General features: G+C 42.9%; 1 protein-coding gene across 5 annotated transcripts in view; it reads left to right on the plus strand.

Moving 5' to 3' along the window:
• Positions 1-24601, plus strand: part of hyal6 (hyaluronoglucosaminidase 6) — a 76598-nt gene that overhangs the window by 37673 nt on the left and 14324 nt on the right. For 2 of the 5 annotated variants that reach the window (XM_078220156.1, XM_078220157.1), the window contains one exon: positions 23578-24558. In XM_078220156.1, coding sequence (XP_078076282.1) covers positions 23620-24558 — 939 coding nt within the window. In that variant the 5' untranslated portion in view covers positions 23578-23619. Of the gene's footprint in view, positions 1-20024; positions 20216-21319; positions 21433-23577; positions 24559-24601 lie in introns of all 5 variants that reach the window. The other 3 variants (XM_078220158.1, XM_078220160.1, XM_078220161.1) reach the window with 3 other exon arrangements.

Consider the following 24601-nt stretch of genomic DNA (forward strand, 5'->3'; position numbering starts at 1 on the left):
TTTGCTTTTATAGTGAGGCAAAGCTTTGAAAGTAATTGCAGTCAAATTGTTATGAGATGAGCTGTTAAATAGATGGCTGTCCACTCAAGATTTTTCTGATTTTTCAGTTAACAAATTAACATCAATTTGCATCAAAAAAACCCTTGAGGAGTGCAATTATTTCAAGCCAGAGCGTCATTTACTTCACATAAAGCATTCCCTTAACGTTCCCATTAAAAAAATACAGCTCAAACCTGCAGGAACTCTCCTTTTGGAGAAGATCCCCTGAACACTGGTTGATTATGGCAAGATCTGAAAACTTTTGAATTGTATGAATGTAGACTGAGATTTCAGTGATCTTCAGCCGCTGACAGACCATGTACAAATTTTGTGTTGTTGAGAAGTAAACTTGTTTTATAGCGATGCAAAGTGTTCACTGTAACTGGAGTCAAATCAACACTAGTTTGAGATTTGACTTTGGTGGTGAGACCAATTGTCTCAAATCAGTTTGTCTTAACCACACTAGGTAATTTCAAATCGCTAAACCAATCCTTATGTTTGTAAAGCCAAAAACAGAACCAGCAGACTACCTACTACTAATATTAAATGAAACCATCAATCAGCACTTGGATAACAATCGGTGGAGTTCTTGCATTTTAAGTACTTGGGCTTTGCTGTTATTGAATCTATGAATAGTGCTAAGAAAGTAATATGATAAATCACTGACTGTTCGTTAAATAAAACATACAATGTAATGGGGATGTTAGGGAACTAAGACTAGAGGCATACATGTTGATCAGTAAAGTTGTACAGGTTAATTTAAACAGATTTTGTTTTTAGAAAAGTGGTATTATTTAATTGGCCATTCAGGTACAATTGAAACCACAGATACATTTATGAACTGCAGTGGTTCAGGAAGGTGGGTCACCATCTCAAAGGCAATTGAGGATGGGCAGTCAATGCTGGTCTTGCCACCAACATCCACATCCCATAAAGGAATGTGCTTTTCCCCCTTTGCTTGTTCATATTATACGTGCAGAGGCAATGGTTATAGTGGTGTTTATGCATTCCAGGGCTCAGTCGTAGCTAAAATACGGATTTGTCAAACTATCAAACCCTATTTTAGGCAGAGTTCTTCTATATGTCTTGGGAGATAGCATACAAGAAGATCTTTTTGCCTACAATCCTATTTCTTCACTTCATCTGCATAATCAGATAAGGCCAGAAAACATAAGGCTAATAAAAGATACACGAATTAGGTTACTAGGGAAGTAAGTTGTACAAGAATGGAAGGTATCAAAGGGTGAATTTTAAATAATGCCCATGACACAAATGCCTTTAAAGCGATTAATGCAATATAGCCACAATACAAGTAAACAAGACTGTTCTGTGGGCCAAAGGGGACAAAAGAAACTAGTGTCCTTGTTCTAACTTGCCGCAATTACTGTTTTATAAAGTCAGTGAAAAATATTTTTTTTAGTCAAGCCATGTGATTTCTAATTCTTTTGTAATTGGAGACTATGATTCCCTCTCTGTTTATTTCCTCTTGCCAATATTTTCTGCCAATCTTTCTCCCCTCCTCTCCCTGAAGGTTTTAACTCTTTCTTGGAGGTTGATCTGACTGGTGCCGATCATCTTTTGATTAACTGATTATTGTTCATGTGAAAGTCTTCACAGTGAACAATAAAAGATGATTTGTCCATGGTGCACATCACAGCCAAACAGAGTCCTACCCTTGCATTTACATAGAACCATAGAATCCCTACAGTGCAGAAAGAAGCCACCCAGCCCATTGGGTCTGCACCAACTCTCCAAAAGAGCATTCTACCCAGTCCCTCCCCTCCGCCCTATCCCAATAACCGCGCGCATTTGCCAAGGCTAATCTACCTAACTTGCACATCATTGGACTGTGGGAAGAAACTGGAACACCCGGAAGAAACCCACACAGACTTGGGGAGCATATGCAAACTTCACACAGACAGTCACCCAAGGCTGGAATTGGACCCAGGTCCCTGGTGCTGTGAGGTAGCAGTGTAACTACTACGCCATTGTGCTGTCCTAATGCCCTTCATATGTACTTGCAGCAGATCTGATAGAAATACACAGACATTACGGCATGGAAACAGGCCATTCAGGCCAATCTGTCCCTGTTGGTAACTCACCATGCCAGCAAAAACTCCTAATCACATTTATCTGCCCTGCTCCCTGTTGCGTTATTTCCTTTAACTTAATTAATCTACCCAATCTGAATTCTGAAGACACACAGTAATGTAATCAACTTTTATTGCCCTCTGAAATATCCTAAAAAGTCACTCAGTTGTCTACAAGAACATATGAAATAGGAGCAGGAAGGAGTAGGCCTTTCAGCTCCTCGAGCCTGCTCTGCCATTCAATAAGAACATGGCTGATCTGCTTGTGTTTCAAATTTCACATTTTCTTTTACCTCTGATAACATTTGATTCACTTGCCTAACAAGAATCTTATCTACTTCTGCCTTAAAAATATTCAGTAACTCCCGTCTCCACCACCTTCTGAGGCAGAAAGTTTCAAAGTCGCACAACCCTCTTGATACGAAAAAAACTCATACCTATCCTAAAATGGCAACCGTAATTTTAAAACATTACCCCCCAGTTCGGGATTCACTCACCCATTCTCAAGGGTAATTAAGTTTGGGCAACAAATGCTGCCCTGACCAGAAACATCCAATCCTGTGAATTAATTTTGTAAGTCCTGAAAGTTGACCTTTCTGTTTCAAAAATAAACACTGGAAGTGAATTCCATCGTCTCAACATTCTGTGCAAAGAGGCTTTTCTTGCTGCCAAATACGACTTCTATATACCCTGTCCCAATTTGGAACCTTTCCAACATATAGGGGGCGATTTTACCATTTTTTTTCTAAGTGGACTTGAAACTGAGAAAGTTTCAGATCTGTCTTTGGGTGTGTTTTCAGGCCCCCCCAATATGCACACTGCCTGCAAAATTCTGAGCAAGCTATTGCTCGCTGCAGAAGCCTGTGGGAAGGGCTTAATGCACCCGAAAGCCCACAGAGGGAGGTAGTGTGCATGTGCAGGCCTCTGATGCTGCCCATGCACATTAGCAGTAGCAGGGGTCTGACAGACAAGAGAGAACTGTCAGTCCCCTGCTAGTGCAGGCAGCATGCAGCAGCTCCGCCCCGCAATCGCGGGGGCCCGCAGCCCAAGATATAGCCCCCGCTGATCCCGCTGCCACCCAGACCGATTGTGGGCCCACCTCCCCTACCGATCGTAGTCTCGCTGCCCTCCCCCACCAATTGCTGCAGAGTGGCAGTGGGCCCCCTCTCCCTCCCTCCCCCCATCGATTGCTGCAGAGTGGCAGTGGGCCCCCTCTCACTCCCTCCCCCCATCGATCGCTGCAGAGTGGCAGCGGGCCCCCTCTCTCACCCTCCCCCCACCGATCGCTGCAGAGTGGCCGTGGGCTCCCTCCCCCCATTAGCCCTGCCCCAATTAGCCCTGCCCCACTGGCCCCTCCCTGGCACTGCCCAGTAGGCATTGCCCAGGTGCCAGTCTGGCACTGCCCAAGGGGCACCCCCCTTGCTCTTGGCCTTCCCGGAAGTCTGAATGACCTCCGGTTCAATCGGCAAGGCCAAGTCGACTGCTCCCCATTCTTGGAGAGCATGTCTATTCCTCGCCGGCGAGAACCTTTCCCAGCGATGTCGGGGGGCTGAGCCCGAACGATTGAGTGCCGGACTTGTTAAGCAGATGTTAAACGGCATTTAAATAAATTTCCATACATTAACCTGCCTCTCACCTATTTCCGGCGAGAGGCTGACTGCGCTGGAAATCTGGTGCTTGTAAAATGGCGCCAGTCGCGAAAACCGGCGCCAATCGTGCTAAACACTTTACGGCCCACTTTACCACTGCATCGCACCTGAAAATGGGCACAATGCGATGGTAAAATCACCCCATTATCTCTTAATCTGCACTATTTTGGTCTTAAATTTACAAATCTTCTCATTTGTATGTTCTCATACCAGCATTCTGATTAATTTACCCCTCTAAAGCTTCAATATACTCCCTGTAATGCTTTTCACTGTGTCAAGTCAGATCTAATTCAGATTTTAGTGAAAAAAGCTACAATTTAATTCCATCACTTCACACTGACAGTGAGTTCCATCACTCACAGTTTAGTCCATCCTCCATCTAACCTACATCTATTTGCATATCCTATCGTCTTCTAAGAAACATATATTTTCTAATTTGGTGGCATCTGAAAATTTCAACAGTACTTTTTCCTGGTCGATATCTAAATCCCACTGGATGACAATCAGGAAACTCTGGTCCCATTGTAATCAAAGGACTGAAACCAATTGTAATATTCCATTCTCCTACCTACCTGGGATTCGTCAATTCTGCACGGGCTGTGAGTTGGGAATTTCTTGCTCTTTATGCGTCAGCTATTTACAGGACTAACTTATTGAGTTATCAGGTCAGCCTCATTTTGAGGTGTCCAATCTTTTTGTGGAACTTTGGAGTTCCGACATTGGCAGCATTTCTGGGTGCCAGCCCCTCTCTGAGGGAGAAACAGTCACAAGCTGCAATTTTCCTGGAAGTTGGCTCGGATTGGCTGGAGGACAGGTTTGGCAGCCAATTAAGGGTAGTTCATGTCCAAACCTATCCTTCAGCTATCATTTGGTTGTCATACTGAAATGCTGTGACAGGGAGAAGTGAGAGCAAGAAAAGCAAAGACCAGGCAAAGATTGGTTTTAAACCATCGATGTTGACTCTTCCTATCATTGTGAAGTAGATTTCACCAAGTGTTTGACGACACGATGGCACAGTGGTTAGCACTGCTGCCTCACAGTGCCAGGGACTCGGGTTCAATTCTGGCCTTGGGTGACTGCAAACTCCAGACAGACATTCTCCCCGTGTTTGCGTGGGTTTCCTCCGGGTGCTCCCGTTTCCTCTCATTGTCCAAAGATTTGTAGGTTAGGTGAATTGGCCACACTAAATTGCCCATTAGTGTCAGGGGGACTAGCAAGGTAAATGCATGGGGTTATGGGGTCTGTGGCTCAATGGACCCAATGGCCTCTTTCTGCACTGTAGGGATTCTATGATCCTATGATACTAGGGAACATGAACTTGGGTTAGACTGTCGTGAGACAGGTTAGTTTTACTCTACTGATGGCAGGTCAGCCACATGATTCAGTTATGTTGCCCTTGCAGTGGTGCTTGAGGTGGTGAAAGTCATTAAGGTATCCTGTTCTTAGCAGCATGGGGAAAGACCACCCATCCAGAGCAAGCGGGCATGGCTGAAGATGGCAGATTAAAGTGAGCAGCTTGGTGTTGTAAGGAGGACATTTGCTCAGTGTCATAAATGGTTCAACAACTCTCAAAACCTTCCCTTGGTTCTGGGAAACCATATAAATAATTTTAACCCCTTACTGAGATAGCTGTAGACACCCTGGCCGGAGTTTTCCGACTGTTCATGCCAGTGGGTTTTTCCCATCTCAGTGCAGTGAATGGAGATTTGGCTTGTCACCAAATTTTCCATCTTCGCTGCAGTGGGAGCCTGGCATGAATGGGTAGTAAGATAGTGTCCCCTGTCTCTGAGAAGCTCAAAGAGGTTGCCACTGTTTAGCTTCCATATTTCCCACTATGACCCGAGTAAATAAACAAGGGCCACCCCCTCAAACCAGTGAGCACGGAGGTGAATGATGAGTGGACTTGCTGTGATTTATTTTCTTTTAATTTATCCTCTATTCAAAAATTGCAATTCCAAACTAAAAGTTATATTCCTAAAACATATGAACCATAAAATCAAACATTCCGAAGAACATTTCATGTCCATTGCTTCCAGAAGACATAAATTTGAGAGCAGTATGCCCACTCTTTCCTGTTAATGGTGTGGGTTCCCGCCAGCAACACATATTTGGCAAGAAAGTATAATGCTTGCCTTAATGTTGGCAGGATTTTGGTGTCCGAGTCTTGTGCTGGAAAATTTCCCTCAGACAGAAAGAGCTAGCCTGCCTGTTCACATGTTCTGGAAATGGCATTGCGCAAGATTGTGAACAAACAACAAGATCCCCCCCCGGGCACTAACTATCCTGCATAGCAGTTAATCCAGTGACCAATAGCGCTTCCCTTTTCCTATTACCTTGGTAACTCCAGTGTGATGTTTTTAAAATTCTAAACACTCACAAACACATGCTTAAGAAAATGACCTAAAGCTCTTAATAACCAATTAATTCACCTTTGAAGTGCAATCACTATTGCATTGTGGGAAATATGTAAATGAGTGCACAGCAACTCCTCACAAAGAGCTAGGTGCTGATCACCAGATATTTGTTGAGGGATAAATATTGGCAGGACACAGGGGAATGCCCCCTTGCTTTTCTTCAGAATAATACGATGGCATCTTTTACGCCCACAATGAAAGGGTAGACAGGGCATTGGCTTAATGTCTCATCTGAAGGCCGGAATCTCCAAAATTGCAGTGTCCACTCAGCACTCCATTGTAATATTAATTATCAGCCTTTGACTAAGATCAAGCATCAGGTCAAGCGCAAGATGGGGTGCAATGTCTTATTTTGTCAGCTTGAATCTCATATGGCTCTCTTGTGGGCACCAAGAATTGGATTAAATTTGGAGTTTTGGTTTTTGGAGCAAGCAAGACAATGGATTCGGGCTTGCCAGGTCCACTCTCGCATTGACTTTGTAACTTTAAAAATGGAGTAAAACTTTTTTAAAAATCATTTATGCTATGTGCATTCTGGAGTAGGATTTGAATCCACAATCTCTCATTCAGAGACAATGCTATAGATGACTTTATATGAGACATCACATTCGTGCATTAGACATAGTAATAGTTAAACTTCTGATTTTAACTCTTGCCTTTTATTAATTTGATAATTATCAAAGAAATGCAGGAAACCATGTACAGAAGTCAGCAATAGTTACCTGTTAGCAGATAATTTTTGTCAACATTTGGATTTTTTAGGTTTACTAGATTTGCCATTTTGTTTTTGCGTTCATCATCCCTCTCTCTTCCTATTTTCTTTGTCTTATTCTTATAATTTCTTCTCCTTTCTTCTTTCCTTCAGCGTATTCTTGTCCTTGCCCCTTGAATAGTTAGTTTAAAGAATACCACTGATAGACTCTCTCTTTATTTTTGGACAATTCTGAAATTCTGTTATAAAGCTTATAGAAATTTCATCTGGAATCAAGCCCTGCTGAATGAAAGAAGGCCAAAATGTTCAGCTGGAAATGTCTTGGTACTTGTGAGGTAATTCTATGGTTGTAGTTCAAACCTTGAAAATTGGCCTTCTTTGTGAAACATTCTAACTTTCTTCATTAACTTTTTAAAATTAAGCCTCCATTGTTTTCCTGGTTTGAGAATGACCAAAATATTAATGACTATTATCATTATTCAATAACATAAAGGACACCGTGCAAATGCTGTTTTCAGCGACAGGCAAAGATGAACATATTTAACAGATGGAATCTAACCCTGCAAAAAGACCTGCCTCAGCTAGATTATGCCTTGTATTCTCCTTCTGGTTATCGTCATATGGTAAACAGGCCAGAAGTCAACTAATCATCACTATTAATTTAGTGTTTGATATGAACATATGAATTTGGAGCAGAAATAGGCCACTTGGACCCGTAAACCTGCTCTGCCATTCGATAAGTTCACGGTTGATCTGATTTTAACTTCAATCCCACATTCCTGCCTACCCCCAATAAGCTTTCATTCCCTTATTAATCAAGAATCTATCTTGCTCAGCATTAAAAATATTCAAAGACTCTGCTTCCACTGCCTTTTGAAGGAGAGAGTTCCAGAGACACACAACCCTCTGTGAGAAAAACATTCTCCTCATCCCCAACTTAAATGAGCAACCCCTTATTTTTAAAAGTGATCTATCTAATTTCCCCGACTCTTATCAACCTGACTGGTGTTGTGAATTATAAATCTTGTCTCTTCAATCTGGCTTTCACAGTTAATTAGGGGTGGCATGATGCAACAAGTTTAACATTTTAAAGGTTTAAGTTTAAAGTTTATTTCTTAGTGTTGCAAGTAAGCTATAATTAACACTGCAATGAAGTTACTGTAAAAATCCTCTAGTGTCCACACTCCGGAGCCTGTTCAAGTATACTGAGGGAGAATTTAGTATGGCCAATGCACCCAACCAGCACGTCTTTCAGACTGTGGGAGGAAACCAGAGCACCCGGAGGAAACCCATATAGACATGGGGAAAACATGCAGACTCCGCATAGACAGTGACCCAAGCTGGGAATCGAACCCAGGTCCTTAGTGCTGTGAGACAGCAGTGTTAACCACTGTGCCACCATGTTGTCCCCAATTTTTATTCATAGGCATACATTTGCTAGCAGTGTGCCCACCTTTTACTGTCCGGATGAGGGTTCCCACCATATACTTTGCTATTTGGCAATCACAAGCAAAGTTACACCTGCCTTAATGTTGGCAAGAATTTGATATGTGAGTCTTACGCTGGAAAATCTCCCCCTTATAGAAAGAGAAAATGTAGCTAATTGTTTTGATTTGAATTCAATTGGTTTGTATATATTTACAGAGTGGAGGTCAGATTCATTTGTTGTAGATGCTGTTTCAAAAACGATGTATCAAACCATACCTGCTCAAGAGAAAAACACAGGTTGAAAATTGGAGAAGCATAAATTGCAAATCAGATGATGACAACAGAAATGTTTCTTGGGACAATTACAATGGAATATAGACATCAAATTGTTGCTAGAACGTAACTCATTCACCTCCCTCGTGTGAAATGTTTCTGTTCCCATACATGTTGCCAAGACTAAAGGCAATTGGCACGGTTTTCTGAGACATTCAGACGATACCACTCGGACTCAGAGGAGGACTAATGTTGGAAGGCCTGATTTTTATTTTAGCTTTGGGTACAGTTAATTACCTGAGGGAGAGACAGATGATGTCATCTATCCAGCCCAGAGTGGGGGGGCCTTCCCCACAGGGACGTGCACTGTACGTAATTACTGAGGAAATCATTCCCAAATGTGTGTCATGCTGCATCACCTCGGTCTTCAAGGGACAATCAATATTCAGGCCACCTGTCAGTAATTGTTCAATGCACGGCTGTCCTTGCTCTACGCCTAACTAGAAAATAAAAACTAGTTTCTGCTGTCATTCGAAGAATGCAGCTCCCACATTCAAAGAAGATCAAATTCTCCCTGCTGTAAATCGGGTCCAAATGATGCAGAAAATTCACATTCATGACAGCAAAAAATCACAAATGCAATGTATCTCCAAGTCAGAATTTTCTTAAAGAAACAATGGCCATTTTCCTCAGATTTATGAGGAAAATGAGGTTTTTTTTGGCCGATTCATCAGCTGAAAGTTGGTAAAACCTGATTTTATAAATCTCTAATATAAAAACAGAAAGTGCTGAATTACTGAGGGAGAAAGAGTTAACATTTCGGGTGGAATTCTCCATTTTCAGGCGAAGTGCCTACGCCGGCAGGAAAACAGGAGCGTTTCCCACTCACGTTGGCAGCATCTGTCAGGTGGGGTTCACCCACTTGAAAAATGCAAATGAGACCATTTTGGGGAAACCAAACTATTTTGACCCGTCACTGTTCAAAGATTGAGGCACTGTTTTAAAGGGTCGCTCTCCGCAAAGAGTGAAATGGTGCCCCGCCCCACTGGCAAAGGAGCACCACCAACCCCTCACCAAGAGAGAAATCTTTTCCCCACACCCACAAATAACAGGTAACCGCCCCCCACATACCATGCAGGCATGAGGGTGACCCAATCAGAACCCCCCCCACTCCAGACCTCCAACTCAGGCCCCCTTCTGCCTCAGTCCCCCATTCAGCCCTCCTCCCACCTCAGACCTCTCCCATTCTGCCCCCTTCAGGTTCCCCCATTCAGACCACGTGCCTTGGCAGTGCCAATGGAGCACTATCCCCGGCACCCTGCCACTGACACTCTGGCCTGGGGCCTTGGGCCCTGTGGGGGATCGAGGAGGTAGGTCCAGTGGCCATTTGCCCCTCAGCTGTCCCCAAGTTGAAGAGGAAGGATCCTTCAACTTGGGTGGACTTAGGCTGGGGCTACTCTCTCCTCGGATGGGGGTCTCATGGCTGGACTGCCCCTTCTAGCCCTGGCAGGCCTGAAGATCGACAGTGGCATGCTGATTTTAGGCAGCCCTGTGATCAACATCTGCATTCCTGTCTGTCAGCTGTGAAAAGCCCTCTTAAAGTGTCCTGAAGTGGCCAGGTCACTTTCACCTCCGTGCCTCCCGGTCACCTGGCAGGATTTTAAATCATTGCAGAAGTCCATTCTGTAGCGGAGATTTTCCTTTCTCCTGGTCAGAAGTTGCAGTTGAGAGCAGACCCCTTTGAAGTGCTCTGACAGAGAGGAGATGTCAATTACACCTGTGGAGGGGTTCCATTCTGCACAACTGTGCACTCAGTCCCAATGTATTCACACAGCTTTGATTTGGAGTTTCTAAGGCTTCCTAGCAAGATGAAACCTTTGAAATTCTCTGTCACTGGAAAGCCTTGATCTCAGTCAATTTCAAAGTCCAGCGCTTTGAGAGAGGCCTCCATTGACAGCTGTGCTTATTGTCATTTCCCTTCATGCTTGAATGCATCTCATGTTGACATTAACTCTAAGCCTGATTGACAGCCTCTGGGATCTTCAAAAGGAATAATAATATGTAAATTATACCAAAACTATTTTCCCACAGCCACTTTTGTGTTTTCTTCCACAAGTGAGTTGCTCAATCTTTAGTGAAACTTTTTATCATGCGTAGGAAATATTAATATTTACTGATTCATCAGAAAATGGTTAATGTTAAGAGATAGCATTCCATTTTACACTTACTGAAAGTATTTTCTACCATGCATACTTTTTTTAAGGTGTAGTGGGCTTTGGAATTATGCTTTAAAGGTTAATCTTCTCATCAGTGAAAACCTCAACTTTAGCGGTGAAGATGCAGACCTACTACAACATGTGTAAAGGCTCCTTCTTATAGAGATGAGAAATCTGTAATGGTCCCCCCCATGCCGACACTATAGTTAAGAAAGCCCACTGATGCCTCTACTTTCTCAGAAGACTAAGGAAATTTAGCATGTCCATTACGACTTTCACCACCTTTTACAGATGCATTATAGGTATCACAGCTTGGTATGGCTCGTGCTCTCCCCGAGTCCGTAAGAAACTACAAAGGGTCTTAAATGAAGCCCAGTCCGTCATGAAAACCAGCCTCCCATCCACTGACTCTGTCTACACTTCCCGCTGCCTCGGCAAAGCAGCCAGCATAATTAAGGACCCTACGCACCTCAAACATACTCTCTTCCACCTTCTTCCATCAAGAAAAAGATACAAAAGTCTGAGCGCACGTACCAACCAACTCAAAAACAGCTTCTTCCCTGCTGCCATCAGACTTTTGAATGGACCTACCTCATATTAAATTGACCTTTCTCCACACCCCAGCTATGACTGTAACACTACATTCTGCACTCTCTCCTTTCCTTCTCTATGAACAGTATGCTTTGTCTGTATAGCATGCAAGAAACAATACTTTTTACTGTATGTTAATACATATGACAATAATAAATCAAATCAAAAAGAAATTTGCTCAAAGCGCAAAGTTTGTTTGTCATCTCCAGTTGTTCATTGATTAGCTGACAATATTAAGATAACTTTTAAAGAAGCAAACTAAATAGGATGAATGAATACTAGGGACACATAAGAGATAAAAAGTAAAATAAAATATAAAATAGGACCTCCAAAGTTAGGTATAAAAAGTTTTGGTTTTCCTGTCTGAGGACACTGTGTCCTTGTACTCATAGAGCTATAGAAAAGTTAGGCTGCAGAAAGAGGCCATTCAGCTCTCTGCATCTGTCTGTGCCAGCCATAAAAAGGAAAAAAGAAACTAGCGCTCATTTTAATCCCACTGCTAAGAAAATGGCTCAGGATGAAGCATCAGCTAGAGCACACGTAACATGATATTTAAAAGGAGTGCGTATATTTGTTTTGTGTTGCAGTCTTTCGATTTATTTAATTAAGTTCAAAGTTAAATTAATTGTCTTTGGCTTCTTACTAGTGCTCCTGTTTTTCACTCTCGCTCTACCCTGCAACTTTCTTTTCCTTCCATCATTTGGAGCTCTAACTGTTGGAAGGTATTTTTGTTTTGTATGGATTAAATTAAATCAAACTCCCTGTCGTATTTATAGTGGTGGAAGTTGTAAATCGTTGAAGATTTAATTGATATGAACCAAATAAGCAACACATAATAAACAGAAAAGACTGTAAATACTCAGCAGGTCTGGCAGCATCAATGGAGGGAGAAAGAGATTCAATGGTTGGAATTTTCCAGCCCTTCATGCTGGCAGGATCTTCCAATCCAGTCAACGGAAATGGAGATTTTAATAGCTCGTGGGCCATAATGCTGCCAGAGTGATGGGCTGGAAGATTCCAGCCAATGTTTTGGCTTGATGACCCTTTATGGGAACAAGAAACAAAAAATCGTAAGTTTAGTTGACATGGTTGTGATACAGTCTGAACATCAATAAAATGGGAAGCGTGAGACAAGATCCATTTCAAGAGGTCTAAAACAGAGACTGAGATGAAAGTAAGCAGCCAGTTTGCTTTGGTGCGAACGAGACTTTCCAAAGACAAGACTTTCCAAAAACTGTCAAGATGTCTGGGTGAGAACAAGGGATTTTCAGCACACTTGAAGATGTTGAGCAAGAAATATATTTCATTTGTGGACTCATTTTATTTAAAAACAATTTCTTTAAACTTCAACAAGTTCAGCCTGCTTACACTTTCTTAGTAAATAATAGATGTGCCTTAGACAAGCTTTGGATGCTTGCATGTATTGTACAAGGGGTTATCAGATTGAGTCTTGAAGTATGTGGAGAGATGAGCGGCGATAATGAACTGAATCATTCCCACTGTGGCTTTCAAGGTTGCTACAGTCATCCACTGCTTTGGTTGTGTTGATAAACCTTCCTTTTACTCTGTAATTGGATCATTTTTGGAGATGAGCACAACAGGCAAAGCACCAGGAAAGGAATCCAGGTTGCCTGGTTTATCACTTAATTATATCATCATATTTCCCAATGGTGCTTTGGGGAATGTTGAACATCACTGGAGCAGAGGAGTGCATATTCTTCGTGCCAATAGTGAGAATTATATTTCTGAGAAACAGGCTAAACAAATATGAGGCTGTGTCTCCAGGATTATGAACTTAGATACGATCTTTGTAGCTTCCCTTTGTAATTTTAATTTATTGGACAGCGTATGTTACATACTCCTTGTAACTTCAGTGTTTCTGTGCCATAATTTAATTGTGTGTACATTCCTTCTATTTTTTAAGTTGTACAAGTCAATTGCTCTTTCTGTCACAAATGTTCAACTTGCGCCTGCCTGTCCAAACCCAGCATCAAATAAGGCACAAAACTGTAAATACCATCAGTGAAGCGAAGGTAAGCTTACTGACTGTAGGAACCAATGGCAGCTTGAGCCTGGGAAGGAGATGGTCCAGGTGGGGGTACATGCACACTTTAGCAGGAAATCCAAGTTTTTCCACAGACCCACACACAGTGCACTCTTGCCCCTCCTGGTGTCACAAAAATAAAATCGAAACATCTCTTTGACCATTTTTCATGGGCAGCCTGTTAATGTTGAAATTGTGTTGCAATAGACTGCACGCTTTAAATTGGAAATTAAGAGCAGATTTCCCCTAATTGGGGAAGGATTAGGGACTCATTGCAAAAACCAGTTCATACTGGGTGTTGGTGGAAACAAGAGGAATCTGTGTCTTGACTTTGTAGTCATGGAAATAAACCTGACTTAGAGAGACAGATTGGCGACAAATTCATCCTTTCCTCCATATATGATAGCCTCCAGAGATTCATTTAAATGCCTCCATCCAGTTACACCAGAAAACTGCAATCAGTGATTTAGATATTTAAACAACCTTACATTTGAATGGAAGGGTGTGCTTCTTGTGCATTTACAGCTTGCCTGAAAATTTCATTCAGGCCTTGGGCAGCAATGGGCCGAATAATGCTCTCTACTCCCTGTCCCTGCATATTGTAAATGACTAGCTTCCTGATTTTCAGATGTTACGACCATGTGAGGGGTGGTGAAATGACTCCTACTTTACGTGTGACCATAAAAGGGTCTTTTAGAGAGAATGTGCTTCACCGATTCTAAGGGCCCTATTATTTACACTTTGAGGTTGGAAATAATTATTCAGACTGGTTTCCTTTGGTTAAACAAAGAACAAGTTCATTGAAACAATATCCTTAATTAAAAAGATAAGGTAAAACACAGCCATGCATATGGTCACACACATTCATGTGGGCACACACGCACACCGACACGCACGCACGCACGCACGCACACACACACACACACAAATGTGCGTTCTGATGACAAAATGAGAAGAAAGGCTTATGGAATATTTTTTTAACAGTTCATAAAATGTCAAATAATGGTGTATATGGTTAGCTGTTCCAAAGGAATCTCGATGTAGTGGGTCATCATTGCTGCCATTTTATTCAGCTGTCCTCCTAGGCTTAGGTGTATTGAGCAGATTTCCACGTTTTTTTTGAAAATCTTAGTTTGCAATCAGTTTCTCTTCTCAGGATGGTCACTTTGCAAACTGAGCACAACACTTCTGGGAGAGAGAGGAAGAAAGACAGAGGGAGCACAGAGATTCAATCAGCCTATGTTGAGTGCAGAATTGTCTTTTTTTCTTCCCTCTGCTGAGTAAAGTAAAGTTTACTTATTAGTCACAAGTAGGCTTACATTCACACTGCAATGAAGTTACTGTGAAAATCCCCTAGTCACCACACTCTGGTGCCTGTTCGGGTACACTGAGGGAGAATTTAGCATGGCCAATTCACCTAACCTGCACATCTTTGGACTGTGAGAGAAAACTGGAGCACCCGGAGGAAACCCACGCAGGCACAAGGAGAATGTGCAAACTCCACACAGACAGTGACCCAAGCCTGGAATCGAACCTGATCCCTGGTGCTGTGAGGCAGCAATGCTAACCACTGTGCCACCATGCTGCCCCCTGGCAGTACCTCTCTGATTGTATAGTCCAAAAAATTCTATTAGTTCATGTCTGCTGCAGTTATTGTTTCAGAACAGGATTTGCATTTTGATGTTTCACCTCAGAAACATTTGAAAAGTCATCGGCTGGTATGAATCGACAGGGAATGGAGTCTTTCATGCTCCCCAGGGTGTTGAGTGTCTGTTTCTACCCTGCTTAGTGAAATGTGAAGTTGTGCGTATTGCAGCAACCTGATCAGATTTTTTTTAAAAATCCCATGGTCTGGATAAGGTCCCAGGTTTTTTAAAATCCTGCCAGAAAAAGAAAAATAGGCAATTGTACTTTCAAAAAACATATGCTTGTAACACAAGTATGGAACATGCAACCAGGTGCCCTTGGATCATAAATCTGCAGCTTTCAGCAGATGCAGAAAAAATTGCTTCAAATGATATATAACTGGGCATCTCACCTGTGACAAATGGTGTAAAACATGATTCCATAATTAGGTCCGCAGTTCTGAATTAGCAGATGTGGTAATAACAAAATCAATGGTTGCTTGCAGCTATTTTGAGCATGCTTGGATTTGAAAAATAATTTAAAGTAACACCCTTTCTGGAGGACAAAAAGTTTGTTAAAATAGTTTTGGTTTAGGAAAGGAGAGAATTGGAAGAACGTTTTGCACCATTTTTGTCACAATGTCATGTGTAGGTTCAATTCAACTGAAGAACGAATTAAAATTTTAAACCAATATTGCAGCAGAGGATCGCTTCTCGGCCTTTTGGCAAAGATCAAGTGCAGTATTGACATGCTGTGCTTGGTTGAAGTCATTAGGTTACATTTAGCTTCATTTGAAGCAATTTTTCAAAGCGGCATCTCGGCCTTTTGGCTAAGATGCAAATGAGGTCAAGCCTTGGAGCTCTGCCTACTCCAATCAGCTTGGATCATGTAGATCAAGCCCAAGACAGGAGGTGAGAGACCTGTCTTGTCAGCTTGGATCGGGAATATCTCAACTTGTTGAGACTGAATTGGACTTGATTTGATTGAATTGGAATAAAAATGCAACAGAGGAAGCTGGAAAAACTCAATGGCCGGAATACTCCCTAAAAAATTCTGAGTGTCTAATTTGCGTGAAAACTGGAGTAATTCACACTGGGTTTTTTCCAGTGGGAGTTCAGAGAAGAATCTCCCGCAGTCTTTGCACTGCAGAGGCCACCAGCGTGAATATAATTTAAAACTAGGGGGCGGGGCCTATTCCCGCCCGAGAGGCCGGCAGCATAGTGCTGAGCAGGCCACTGCGCATGTGCCGATCTGTCAGCCCCGAGAACAGCACATGCGCTGTGGCCACCCCCCCCACTGCTGGCCTCCTCATTGCTGGCCAGCCCCGCGACCCCTACATTACCGGCCCTCTGCACCCCCCAATGGCTCAATCGCTTGGACCCCGACCGTTCCTGGCCTGCCCCCATCTCCAGCACCCCACCCCCGCAGTCCCAAAACCCCAGCAGGCTGACCCCCCCTCCTCCTTCCCCCAGCCTGCCCCAGTCACTGGACTCCCTCCTTCCTCCACCGATCCCTGTGCAGAGTGGCAGCGGGATGGACCCCCCCCCATCCCCACCGATCGCTCCACTAGTCCCAGTCCCATATGCCCCTCCCCTTGGCACTGCCTTGTGCCCAATGGGCAGTGCCAAGGTGCCCCCTGGGCATTGACACCTTGTCCCTTGAGCAGTGCCAGGGGGCACAGGCTGGCACTGCCAGAGTGCCAATGCCCAGGGGGCACCCACCCAACTCTCAGGGGGCCTCGATTGCCCCTCTTCATTACAGCAGGGTCGGGCCTCCAGCTCCCCTAAAGTGGGGAACTACTGTAAACCCCGCTGGAGTGGGACGGTCGTTTGCTCTGAGGCAATATATAGATGGGATATTTTTTAAAAAGGGGTTTTAGATGGAGTAGAAAGATCACAATTTAAAGCTGCCAAAAGTTTGAAGTTTGCACAGCTGGAAGATGAAATGCTGCTCCTCCAGCCTGCACGAGGCTTCACTGGAGCATTGCAGCAGGCCAAGGATGGACATGTGGTCATGAAAGCAAAATGCTGAGTTAAAATGGCAGCAACAGGAAGGTTAGGATCATGCTTGCAGACTGAGTGGAGATGATCTGCAAAGCAGTCACCTAGTCTGCATTTAGACTCCCCAATGTAGAGGAGGCCACATTGGGAGCAACGAATACCATAAACCAAATTGAGGGAAGTGCAAGTGAAACACTGCTTAACCTGAAAGGTGTATTTAGGGCCTTGAGTAGTGAGGAGGGTAAAGGGGCAGGGGTTGCCCCTTCTGCAATTGCAAGGGGAGGTGTCGTGGAAAGGGGAGGGGGAGTTGGGCTGTGATGGAGGATAGAGGGTGTCATGGGGGGGGGGGGGGGGGGTGGGGGGGTGGAGGGGTCCCTGTGGAATGCTGACAGGGAGGGATGAGGGGAAGATGTGTTTTGTGGTAACATTGCGCTAGAGTTAGTGGGAATGGCAGAGAATGATCCTTTGACTGCTGAGGCTAGTTGGGTGGAAAGTGAGCACAAGAACCCTACATGGTTCTGAAAAGGAGGAAAAGGGGTCTGTAAAGATGCACTTTCACGGAACTCATTATGAACACAAAAGGTATTTATTAATAAGAAAACAACAGCCTCATGGCTGTAGCCAGCTCCCCAAAATATCTCTTTGCCTAAGAAGCTTTTCATATCATGGGGTGAGTCCCAATTGTTCATACAGGCCAAGTGACCCTCAGTCTGCTGTATTGCTCTTAAAGGGACAATCAAGACATCCCTCCCCCTTTAAGTCCTTTACACAATCTTCAATAACTAATTCACTCAGTCCTGATGAATATTATGTGCATGAGTTGGACAATTATAAATTGAGTCTTTGAGGGGTTTTTCTGTTGGTTTGACCAACATCCTGATGGTTTGTCATTATGGCGAGGTCTAATTTTATTATCTGAGATGTTTCCACAGGATCAAAGTTATCAGGAAATGCAATAATGGGTACCTCTTCTGGCACAGACAGTTCATCACTACTTGCTTTCATCAGTTATGTAGATTGATTAGTTGCCTCAGTGCTTACATGTTAGAAAACACTTCTTGATGGCAGCACTGATTGCTGGAACATCTCTCTATTCCTCAAATGGTCCACATGTTTATGAACAATTTATCACTCCACGTCCACTTGGTATGAAAGGGTCCGGACTTGGAGATACTAATCCCAGGGATCCAACTTGACCCACTACTGAAGTTTCTCGCGTTTATGGCTTCATATACCATAACTGATTGTGCTATACTATGTGAACTATGGCTTGCTCTCTGATTACTTTGACTGACTTCTATCCTCCCAGGCAAATTTGGAAACATGACGACATCTCATGATCAGTTCTCCTGGTGGAACTCCCATTGTTGCATGGTGAATGGTATGATAGCTGAGGAGGAATCATGAGATTTTAGTCTCCAAGGTTCCTTCTGACAATTTCTTTTGGCCAGATCTGAGAGTTTGGACATCTCTCTTGGCTAGTCTATTTGATGCTGGGTGGTAAGGTGCAGTTTGAATGTGTTTAATTCTATTGACAGCGGTGAAGTTATGAAACTCAGCACTTGTCAATATGGTTCCATTGTCTGATACCTTGGCTTCAGGTAATCCATGAGTTGAAAAGTATTGGGGTAAACTTTCGATGGTAGCACGCAATGTAGGTGACTTCAGCTTATTTAGAGTGTGCATCAAATACAAGGAATGGACCAACATAATTGAGATGGATTGTACCCATGGCTGGCCAGGCCATTCCCAAGGGTGCAATGGGACTGTAGCAGGCAACCTTTGTTGCAGTAGGCACTGTTGACAGTACTTGGCTAACTTCTTGATATCAGCATCAATACCAGACCACCACACATAACTCCTGGCGAACATCTTCATCTTAGAGATGCCATGCTGAGTGCTGTTTAATTCAGCTAGGAGCAGCTTCCTGCCTGGTACAGGAAGGACTACTCTTATTCACTAGAGTATGATGCCATCCTGACAACTTAATTCATTCTTGTGGCTAAAGAATGGTTTAATTTCTTTGGAACTGGCTCACTTACCCATCCTATAAGTATTTTGTCTCTCACTTTGGACAGGGGTGGCACGGTAGCATAGTGGTTAGCACTGCTGCTTCACAGCTCCAGGGACCTGGGTTCGATTCCCGGCTCGGGTCACTGTCTGTGCGGAGTTTGCACGTTCTCCCCGTGTTTGCATGGGTTTCCTCCGGGTGCTCCGGTTTCCTCCCACAGTCCAAAGATGTGCAGGTTAGGTTGATTGGCCAAGCTAAATTGCCCCTTAGTGTCCTGGGATGCGTAGGTTAGAGGGATTAGCGGGTAAAATATGTAGGGATACGGGGATAGGGCCTGGGTGGGATTGTCGGTGCAGACTCGATGGGCCAATGGCCTCTTTCTGCACTGTAGGGTTTCTATGGAATGGGTCTCGATTGGTTCAGTTCCTGATCTGCTTCGCTGAGACTGGTAATGTGTATAAAACATTTAATGCTATGATGATTTGTTGTGATACTGGAGTACATGTGATACTTTCTTGCAAGGGCAGTTGGCTTAGAGCATCCACATTTGCTGTGTGTATTCCAAACTTGGTTGAGTGCTCTGTCAACCACAGGTGAGGAAGTTAACCTTTTTAAAGTTTTTTTAAAAACTTCCATTTTGGAAGTTGTAGGAAAACATGTGGAAGTATTTCAGTTCCCAAACTGTCTTTAACTTTAGTCTTTAAGCTTTAATCATTAAATATTAAAAACATCACAGAATTACAGAACTATTATGGTGCAGAGGAAGCCATTTGGCCCATTGTGCTTGCACTGGTTCACCAAATGATCAATATGAATGAAAATCTTTCTCCACCACTAAATTAGTACAAGTAAATCTATTGTGGGATGCTTTTACATGAGTTCTCATGTTTCACAGTACTTTAAACAGATTCACTTTGTCTTCTTTCCAAAGGTGAATCGATTGTGTAGGCAGGCACCAGTGTGAAACAAAACTCAACGGATGTACATGTCACTTAAAGGCAGATGATGAATCAAAATCTTATTCCCGCCATGGCCTCATCTCTCCGCATCTCTGTGATCACCTCTAGCTCTGCAAACCTCAGAGATCTCTGCACTGCTCCAATTATAGCTTGCTGCACATTTGTGAGTTTCTTTGATCCGTGGCACGTGTACATTCAGCTGCCCAGATTCTACATCGTGGAGTTCCTATCCTAAACTTACTCTGCCTCCCCAGATTTCTTTCCTCTTTTTGATCAGTGTCCGCATGTTGCCAGGGTTACCGAAGAGTTTCATTGTAGTAATTATGTTCCTAGAAAAATCCATGGCTGAGAAATGATGCTGACTCTGATGTGAGCTGGGGGTCAGTCAGACGCAGACATTTATTGACATGTACTCATACATCCTATGCCCTACGATATTTTATACGACTGTGACAACATTAAACTTATTATCCAGCTGGGTATGATTGCCCTCTCCTGTTTCCATTCTTATCGAATCAGTCTTTGGCTTGCCTATGAGCATTGATGATGTTATGCTGCAGCCATTAAGTTGGCTGATTTCGGTAGAGCTGATTTTGGAAGTTTAGCAGCTAGTTTAGAGAGACGGTGTATTTCTGCAGGGTAGCTGAAGAGGCTGCTTGATTTCCTTTTGATGCTAGCTTCTGCTGAGCTTCCCTACATAAACTGCAAGTAGGATCCTTCGCCTGCTATTCGTTTTGTTGCGGTGACTGACTGCTGTCTCTTCTTATTTCTGTGTAACTCATAGACTAACATACCAGTACACCCAGATCTATTTCTTTGTGTATTTCTGAAAGGGAGAAAAAACAAAGCTGCATTTCGCCCAGAGTTTTTTTCTTTCAACTCAGACCATTTCAGCATTCTGAGATGTAACTCAACAGGAGATGGATTTCAGATAAAAGCAAATTACTGCAGATGCTGGAATCTGAAACCAAAAGACAAAGTGCTGGAAAATCTCAGCAGATCTGGCAGCATCTGTAAGGAGAGAAAAGAGCTGATGTTTTGAGTCCAGATGACCCTTTGTCAAAGCTCAAAGTGTCAAAGCTTTGACAAAGGGTCATCTGGACTTGAAAGGTCAGCTCTTTTCTCTCCTTCCAGATGATGCCAGACCTGCTGAGATTTTCCAGTATTTTCTCTTTTGGATGGATTTCAGATGTCTGCTGAGATAAAACAATCATTGTCTCCACAACCACAGGGTCAGTATTTTGCATCCTTCCTATCTCTCTTTCAGATCTCTGTTTAAAGAAGTACGACTTTTCATGTTTTCTGGGGACTAGTTGGTCAATATAATCCATATAGGAATTTTCCAGAAACTCGTCACCACATGTCATCAGCCATCTTTTGGTCAGTATCTTTGCTTGTATTTTTTTTAAAAAAACAAATGATTTCCTTTAAAAAGTTCAAAATGCTCGTAAGTAATTTGGGGTTGTAATCAACTGTTGTGACACTTTTGGAGAAAAATTCTCTATCTCTGTGTTGGATTTTAAACTAGAAAAGCGATAGGGCCTTGAACTTGAAGGAAATGTGGAGAGGGAAAGTATTACTGCTCCATGGGCAGGCCCCTTCCCAACTGTGCTTAGCAGCTTGCGTGCTGTAATAAAAGACATTCAGAAAATGGGTAAATCAGTCACATGATCTCTCTCCCTGTAATGATTTCAGAAGATATTTGCTTAGCTCATGTCTGAACAGACCGTGGCCATTGTCCCATGGCTTGTAATGTCCCAGCCATTAGCTTCTGAATGATTCATTATCCATCTTGATGAGCTAGGAAAAGCACCTATCCATGCAGCTATCATCCTGGTAGACTTTCTGGGTGGGATTTAATGGCCTCGCTCATCCTGAAACCATAAAATCCTGCGCGAGGTCAACGGACCTTAGCATGGTCCACCCTTTTCCCCCTCCGATTCCTGTGGTGGGCGGGGTGGTAAGATTCCGGCCTCTGTCTCTGCTTGGGAGGTAGCCTTATAGAAATGCAAATGTGACATCCAGTACAAGTAAATCCTTTTGAAGTAGTTCTTGACATCGGCAGGGGACTTCTGGCAGCCATCTTAAGTCAGTGCTTTTGCCTGCTTTTTAAAAGTTCTTTTTCAATAATTCAATATATGTTTGATCAGCTGATGAAATTACAGATTAATATCACACACATCACATTATTGTGACACTAGGTACACTGAAGGTATTGAGTTAATAGTATTTCTATCATCCTCTCACTGTCTTAGCAGCCTATGTTCCACATTTTAATTATAATCTTACTCCTAACATGCTGATAGAAAGCCTTTTTATTCAGTTTTTTTTGCCAATTCTCTCCATAGTCCCTTTTAGTCTGTCTATTCTGGCAGTATGCAACTTTTCAGCGTTCTTATATTTATCCTGGCTTGTTTTCACTGGCCCTATTTATTTTTATCTTGCCTGAGGGGTCGGAGACAAATTTTCCAGGATACTTTTTCTGTTACTGGCATTGGGATCTTCTCTGATTTTGATTTTGCCTTTCACAGGAGATTTTCATGGTTGTGGAGGTTGGGGTTGGGGTGGGGGGTGGAAATGGTGGTAGAGACTGTCAAGTCACGATGCTCCAGCAAACATCGGTGTGGAAGAGATTTGAGAAACCAGCTGGTCTTTTCCTGCCCATCATTTTCAAGTGATTGGATGTTCTGCAACATGATCTTATCTTGGGAGCACAATCGTTAATCGATAAAATAAATGGTTCAATTATTACAGAGCAAAATATCTTTTAAAAGGCTGAACATATTAGGATGGCACGGTAGAACAATGGTTAGCACTGCTGCTCAAAGCGCCAGGGACCCAGATTCAATTCCCGCCTCAGGTGACTGTCTGTGTGCAGTTTGCACGTTCTCCCCATGTCTGTGAGGGTTTATCCAGGTGCTCCAGTTTTCTCCCACACTCCAAAGATGCATGGGTTAGGTTGATTGGTCATAGTAAATTGTCCCTTAGTGTCAGGGGGATTAGCAGGGTAAATACGTGCGGTTACGGGGATATGGCCTGTGTGGAATTGTTATTGGTGCAGGATCATTGGGCCGAATGACCTTCTTCTGCACTGTAGGATTTCTATGATTCTATGATATTTACAGTGATTATTTAACATGAATAATGTCCTGCTGATATCAATAATGCCTACTTTGCCTAACTGTGACTGCAATGTGGCTAGCCGAGTTAAATTTCCAGTAGAAGCTGCAAATGATAGCAAAATAAATCAAACCAAAGAAATAGTCCAAAATATATTTTTACAATAAGCTATAATGTCTGTGAAAGCTGTAATGGAAATGGACATTTGAAATACAGTGACCTACTGTGGTTGAAAGAGCACAGCATGGCAATTCCTGATAGTTCCTTGTGTTATACTGCTAGACCTTCAACATTTATGTCTGTGAGCTAACAACACTGTATTCATGACTATATTCTTGTATTGTTAATACTTATATCACTGCTTGACAATATAAACAAATTGAAAATCAATCTTTCTCCTTTCAGGGAGAGGTTAATTAAATGCCATCTGATTGAAAGCTGAGTGCCATGGGTGTCGCAGCCATTCCTAAGACGTTGTTTGCAAGAAAGCTGATGCTTCTATTCATATTACAGATGACAAGTGGCCAATACTTTAAGCAAGCAAAATCTCCTGTGCTTCCACACAACCCATTTATTGTTGTGTGGAATGCCCCCACCGAGCAGTGCAGGCTTAAGTACAAGGTGGACCTGGACCTCAGTGTTTTTGATATCTTTTCAAACTCCAATGAGACGCTCAGTGGATCAGCCATTACCATATTTTACCACAATCATCTGGGCAAGTATCCTTACTTCAACAAAAGAAAGATTCCCGTCAATGGGGGCATCCCTCAGAATAATAGCCTTAAAGAACACTTGAGCAAAGCCAGGACCGACATCGAGAAATACATTCCAGTTGAGGACTTCAGCGGTCTTGGGGTGATTGACTGGGAAGATTGGAGACCTTTGTGGGCCCGAAACTGGGGGCGCAAAAATATCTATCGGAAAAAGTCCATACAGATTGTGAGAAAGCTTCACCCCGGCTGGACAGACAAGCAAATTAAATTAGAAGCCAGGAAAGAATATGAAAATGCAGGACGGAAATTTATGAATAAAACATTGGGGTTAGCAGAGCAGATTAGACCCGAAGGTCTCTGGGGGTTCTATCTCTTTCCAGACTGCTATAATCATCACTATCAGAGAGACCCAAAGAAATATAATGGCAAGTGTCCTGCAATTGAGTATAAACGCAACGACAAGTTACTCTGGTTATGGAAAGAAAGTGGCGCTCTCTATCCTTCCATCTATCTGCAACTTGACTTGAAATCAAGCCCAAATGCACTGAAATTTGTCCATTACCGACTGAAAGAAGCTATCAGATTAGCCTCCATAGCAAGAAAGGATTATGCTCTCCCCGTCTTTGCATATGCACGGCCATTTTATGCGTATGCGTTTGAGCCTCTCACTGAGGTAAGTAGAAACATGTATTTGAAGATGAATTATTACTTTTGCT

Source organism: Mustelus asterias, chromosome 9 (genome assembly GCF_964213995.1).
Source record: "Mustelus asterias chromosome 9, sMusAst1.hap1.1, whole genome shotgun sequence".
Classification (NCBI taxonomy): Eukaryota; Metazoa; Chordata; class Chondrichthyes; order Carcharhiniformes; family Triakidae; genus Mustelus; species Mustelus asterias.